This window comes from Helianthus annuus, chromosome 8 (genome assembly GCF_002127325.2).
Source record: "Helianthus annuus cultivar XRQ/B chromosome 8, HanXRQr2.0-SUNRISE, whole genome shotgun sequence".
Classification (NCBI taxonomy): domain Eukaryota; kingdom Viridiplantae; phylum Streptophyta; class Magnoliopsida; order Asterales; family Asteraceae; genus Helianthus; species Helianthus annuus.
This window is the reverse complement of record NC_035440.2, coordinates 145,386,558-145,393,221: the sequence shown is the minus strand read 5'-3', so window position 1 is coordinate 145,393,221 and position 6,664 is coordinate 145,386,558. Positions and strand designations below refer to the sequence as shown.

General features: G+C 40.9%; 1 protein-coding gene across 1 annotated transcript; it reads right to left on the bottom strand.

Moving 5' to 3' along the window:
- Nucleotides 1-298: 298 nt before the first annotated feature.
- LOC110893428 lies at nt 299-6,447 on the bottom strand. Its single transcript, XM_022140539.1, has 2 exons — nt 6,292-6,447; nt 299-673 (listed from the first exon to the last, which is right to left on the bottom strand). The coding sequence occupies exons 1-2, from the start codon at nt 6,445-6,447 to the stop codon at nt 299-301; spliced, it is 531 nt and encodes a 176-aa protein (XP_021996231.1).
- Between the last annotated feature and the right edge of the window lie 217 nt (nt 6,448-6,664).

Here is a 6,664-nt window from a genome sequence, read left to right as displayed (position 1 = left end):
ACTAAAAGATCATTTTGAATGTTTCTATCTATCCCTGGATATGCGTGATCGATTAACATCTGCACAAACCGCGGGTACTTCCATGCTCTAACATTCGTTGTAATATTTTCCGCCATATAGTGAAACACTATATGCAAGAAATTGTACTTTTTGTTCAACATTAACGCCGTCAGCATATTCATCTGATAATCCCTCATCTGATCATAACTACCCTTCGTGTGACTAAGCGAAATCACAATACAGTGAATGAGGAACTTGAAAGATTTCTGAAATTTCGACTTTAGGTAGTTTCCAGTGTTCAAAGCACCTCTGTAACCCATTCTAAGCATAAACCCTTCACCATACGTTCAGGAAACCTCGTAGGATAATTGGCTTCGTCAGGAAAGTTCATCACCTCACGGACTAAAGCTTCTGTCACCAAAATAGTTTCCTGCTTTCCATTCACTTCCACCACTGAAGATATCACTTTGCTAGCCTCGTCATACGTATCATTCTCCCAGAAACGGCTAATATGTGATCTGTAAATTGGTCTTTGGTCCGTCATCACCTTCTTTACTGGAATTCGGTTCATAAAATCTAATATGCTGCTGAATTCTGACAGTAAAGGATTCTTTTCAACATCTAAATCAATGCAGCTATTGTGAACAGGATCAAATAAAACATTTGCTGACGCCTGCACAACAACAACAACAACATAAACCATGACTTAGAAAAATTATATATTTTGACATTTAGACTTGACTAAAAAGCTGACCATAATATGAGCACATAGGCGAACCATCACATGTACTAATGAGCGGACCATGAATAACACTTACTTATAAGCGGACCTAATATGAACAGATAAGCGAATCACACATGATATAGCACTTAAAAGCGGACCTGATACAATATGGTACATAAAAGCGAACCTAGTATGAAAAATACACAAAAAGCGAACCATACCTAGTACAAATAAGCGAACCACAATATATCATGCACTAAAAGCGGACCCAGATGCACTATATAAGCGGACCTAATGGTGTACCTAAGAGCGGACCTAATGGTGTATCTAAGAGCGGACCTAATGAAGAATGTCTGCAAAAGCGGTCCTAACCTAAAACCTATCAAAACTGCACAAACCCTAAAATTGATTCACTAATCAAGATCTACAATTAATTCTGAGACTAGGGTTGTCTTTGATTTCTACAAAACATGCCTAAATTGCCCTAGATCTATCACTGAACCTATGCATTACCGGCAAACATCTCAAACACACAAATTTTAACAATTAAAACATAACACTATACTCAGAATCATCAGACGACATGATTACACTATTCAATTCAACCAAATATGACAGTTAAAGGTTCAAAATTACGATCCGTTCATACAAACCTACCGACAGATATGAAATACCTTGAAATATATGAAACTGAAAGTGTACTAACCTTGCCCATGATGTAAAGAATAAGGATCTACCAAGAAACTATGAAAACAGGGCTCAAACAATGAGAAATCTTGATGAACAGGTAGAATCGCTCGTAATCGCACAGAGAAAACGACTGATAAGCGGACCGGGTTATGTCAAGAAAAGCGGACCCCTGTTCTATTTATATGGGGTCTGGTTCGCTTATACGACATGTCCTTAAGAGCGGACCAAAATGTTACAAATGTCATATAAGCGAATCTCATGTGACCTTAAAAGCGAACCAGCCTTGAATTTTTGTAAAAAAATCATTTTTTATTCACTTTTCAAATTTTTCGATTTAACACACTGACACCCAGCTGACCAAGTCCAAGTTAATGACCCTGGTCAACTGTTTGACCTGCCAAGTCCAAATTAATGGCCTTGGATGATCAGATTTATGAAGTACCCTGTCGTTTCATTTTAAAAACAGTTCAAATTAATGAACTTTTCAACATTTCAAACATTTGCACGTTTTATCTGTCAAACACTATACCAATCTCAGTTTGCAATCAACAGCTTACCCAACCCTCATCAGTCTCTGATTTGATCTGCACAAAGGTTTTGATCTTTCAATCCCCAATATCGGTTGTTGAAAATGAAATGAGAAATGAAAATGTTTTTGAAATTTTAACTGTACAAACTGAAATATATACACACACTATTTTTTCGAGCGTGTTAGGGATCATATCAGCTGCCGACAGAACACAAGCACCGTTAAGCTTATATTTCATTTTAAGCATTAAACAATTCGGGTAGATTGCCGATATATTGATCCACTTAAATTCTCGCAAAACTTTCAATCTGTTCGGGATACGTGATTAGTGTTTTAAAGACTTAAACGTTAACATGTGTTCCCACCTCAGTATATACTCCCGTATCCGGATCCCAGTATTCAGTCTTACAGGTGAATATACCACAGCTGATATCTGTTGGTGGTAGATGCGAAACCGTGAGAGCTCAGGTCAGAACTTCCGTTCAGCAGAGAGATGACGATTCGACTTTAAAGTGGGTCCCCTTTAGAGGATCTTTTATATTTCAACAGCAGCGACTATCAATTTTATTGTTTCATCAGCATGCTGAGGGTGAAGCTTATGTTTCAAAGCTTTTTGCGTAAAGTATTATCTGGGGACAAGGTCAGTATTTCCATACAGCAGAAGTCCCGGGATAATACCCCAGATATCATCGAGCATAAAGACCTAGTATCTCAGAATACGGGACCTTTCAAACAGGATTTCATGGGTTACCTATATATCCTGGAGGTGTTCCCCACGAAAACGCAAGTTAAATTTAGTTTATATCCCAAACTGATCTACTAATTCTGTAAGAACCTACCGGCACATCTTTAGCGAGACTGCTTAATTTGCATTTATACATTACATTTCTTTAGCGTACTGTGCCCGTCCAGCTGATGTACTATCATTTCCCCTATACTACGTAGCTCTTTTTGGCATTTTTTTAATGTTTTGGGATTTTTATGATTTTATCATGTTTTTGTATTTTTCTGCGAATATCTCCCCCTAAAACTAAAACATATTTTTGTGTTTTTGTTTTTAACGAAAGCAAGAAAATACAACTGTACAAAAGAAAAATTGACAACACAATACGGTTCAAGTTAGATCGCCACCCAATTCGGCTTCACACTCGATTACCCTCCCAGATTGCAGATTTTTCATCCCATTTAACCTTAAAAGATAATAAAACCTCTTTTTATCAAACGGTTTTGTGTAAAAATCAGCTTTCTGATCATCGGTGCCCACATGTTCAATCCGTATTAACTTCTTTTCATGACAATCTCGAATAAAATGGTGTCGGATTTCAATGTGTTTTGTTTTCGAATGGTGAACCGGATTTTTAGCAACATTTATGGCCGCTTCATTGTTCACAAATATCGGCGTATCCAAGAATTGCAGACCAAAGTCGCGCATCTGCTGTTGGATCCAGATGATCTGCGAACAACAGCTAGAGGCTGAGACGTACTCAGCCTCACACGTGGAGAGCGCAACTGCAGTTTGCTTCTTGCACTGCCAGGTAACGAGCCGAGTTCCGAAGAACTGGCACCCAGCAGTGGTGGACTTTGCGTTCTGCTTACAGCTACCAAAATCTGAATCAGCGAAACCGGATAAGGTAAAGTAACCCGAGCGAGGGTACCACAAGCCGATGCTTGGGCAACCCTTCAAATACCGTAAGATGCGTTTGACGATCGTCAGGTGCGACTGCTTTGGGTTCGACTGATATCGTGCACATAGACATGTCGGATACTTGATGTCGGGACGGGAGGCTGTAAGATACATCAACGAGCCAATGATTGATCGGTATAACGTTTCATCCATCTTCACACCTTGTTCGTCAGGACAAATACCATGGTTCTGTGCGAGGGGGGTGGATGCAGAACTGCAATCTGTCATATCGAACTTGTCGAGCACGTCCTTTACATACTTTGACTGATGAATGAAGATTCCGTCGGGCATTTGTTCTACCTGCAGCCCGAGGAAGAACTTCATCTCCCCCATCGAACTCATTTCGAACTTCTTCTTTATTACTCTTTCAAACTCTTTACACAAATCGTCGTTGGTGGAACCGAAAATGATGTCATCAACGTAGATTTGCACGATCAGCAAGTGGCCTCCTTTTTCTTTTGTGAACAAGGTGCTGTCTACTGTTCCTCTTGTGAACCCGTTGTCCAGCAAGTAGGTCGAGAGTGTCTCGTACCAGGCTCTCGGGGCCTGGTGTAAACCGTATAATGCTTTATCCAGTAGGTACACCTTGTCTCTGTTCAGTGGATCCGCAAACCCCGGTGGTTGCCCCACGTAAACTTCTTCTCGAATCATGCCATACAGGAATGTTGATTTAACATCGAGTTGATAGACTTTGAAATCTTTCCAAGATGCAAAGGCTAGAAAGATGCGAATTGCTTCAAGCCTTGCAACCGGCGCGTAAACCTCATCATAGTCTATTCCCTCCTGCTGGCTGAAGCCTTGGACCACTAAACGTGCTTTGTTCCTCACCACGACTCCTCTATCGTCACGTTTACATTTAAACACCCATTTCGTCTTTATCAACTTCTGATTCTTTGGCAGATCAACAAGTCTCCAGACACCCAATTTCTCGAACTGTTGCAGTTCTTCCTGCATAGCATTCACCCAACTGTCTTCAGTCAATGCTTCTTTGTAAGTCCTGGGCTCTATCTGTGAAATAAAACATTTGAGTGAGACTTCTTTCTGCATATCAGTAATATCTGAATAAAAACATGTAAAAGCACAGTCTATCTGATGTCTCGTCCTGACACCACTCTGTAGATCGCCGATAATTTGTTCTGAAGGGTGGTAAGACAGTGTCCATGGCATCACAGTATCAGGCACCACAACTTCCGATTCCAGATTTGAAATGTCGAGATCAACGACTTGATCAACAGCCTCCTCTAATGTCTCATTTGGTTCCTCGTCAAAGGTAGGAGCGGGTTCCTCCTCTGAGTTGTCAGAAACGTCAAATGAAGGAGCTTGTTCCTCCTCTGGCGGTTCATGAATAGTTCCACTTGGTCCTGCTTCATCATCGTGAGTACCCACAGTGGGTGTAGGAACAACTAACGGTCTAGATACTGGCTCTTGTGACTGACTTTGCTGATACAGGTACATAAGAGCAAGTTCCTCATCACTCGGCTCGGATGGCAAATGAAACGATTCCCAGAGCTTGTTGTAGTCGAACAGGAATCTTTGTCCGGGAAGTTGTTGCGATGGCGTGTACTTCTGACAATCCACATGATGGACCTGAATCACCTTCCCCAGACATGGTACAAACACCCTTTTTAGCAGGCTGGCGTAACCTACAAAGAACCCTTCATTCGCTTTTGCTCCGAATTTACCATCAATATCTATGAAAGTACACGGAGAGCCAAAAGGTTCTAGGAACTCAAGATTTGGCTTGTAACGGTGCAGCAGCTCAAAACACGTCTTTATATATTTCTTCATGGTGAGAACTCGGTTTAAAGTATAGCATGCCGCTGAAACTGCTTCACTCCAGAAGTAAATCGGAAGCTTGGAATCGGCCAACATTGTACGTGCAGTCTCGATCAGGGTCCTGTTCTTTCGTTCAGCTATGTCGTTCTGTTGTGGTGTGTACGGCGCACTGAATTCATGTAGTATCCCCTTCTCGTTGCAGAACTCGTACATTTTGTTATTCTTGAACTCCGTTCCGTTGTCGCTCCGAATTCTCCTGATTGGCAGCTTGTACACCGTTTCCATCTTCTTGAATAATACCATCAAAGTATCGAACGTTTCATCCTTTTTCTCCAAACAAGCAACCCACGAAAACCTTGAATAATCATCTGTCACCACCAAACAGTAAGAATCCCCACTGATGCTTTTGACGTTGACAGGCCCGAAGAGATCCATATGCAATCTCTCGAGAGGTAACCTGATTTTGTTGAGAATCTTTGGCGAATGTGACTTTCGTACCTGTTTACCTTTTTTACACGCAATACAATCGTCAGGCAGATGAAAATTCTTAACATTCACACCTTCTACTAAATCGTTGTGCACAAGAAAGTTCATTTTACGTACATGAATATGTCCCATCTTTCTGTGCCACATAATCGACTCTTTTTCAGTTGCTTTAGATTTTGTCACAAAACATTGTTTTTGAGGAGTTGTTGGTGTTGCAGCGCTCATGTCTAAAATGTAAAGATCGTTAACCCTAGGAGTGCGCAACAGCACCAACTCATCAGGGACTTTAAACCCTGGCTTTAAAACCAAACATTCTGATTTTGTAAAGTGAACACTAAAGTCTTTGTCACAAATTTGCGATATGCTTAACAAATTGTTTGTCAATTCAACAATATAATTCACTTTGTCAAAAGATATGATGCCGTTTGTAAGCTTTCCCTGACCAACAATCCTGCCACCTTGGTTTCCAGCAAACCCCACGTAGCTTCCATTAATTGCCTTGACATCATATAACAGAGCCAATGACCCCGTCATGTGGCGCGACGCTCCGCTGTCCATTATCCACCTTGAAAGCACAGACTTGGGCAGCCCCTGCAACCAACACACAAACACATTACTCAAACAATGATGCCCACGATTTCTTCACTTCTGACACAGACCCGAACACTACATTGCACTTCTCATTTGTTTTAGGAAAGTTAAATGTAACATTTGAAGCCTCTTTTTCTTTCACATCTTGTTTTACTTTGTTGTTCAATGTTGGAAATTCTGACAA

Coding starts and splice junctions, on each gene's coding strand:
- LOC110893428 (XM_022140539.1), bottom strand. CDS start 6,447: ATGGACAGCGGAGCGTCGCGCCACATGACGGGGTCATTGGCTCTGTTA. Junction 674..6,291: donor GCATCATATCTTTTGACAAA/GTGAATTATATT, acceptor GTTGTTGTGCAG/GCGTCAGCAAATGTTTTATT.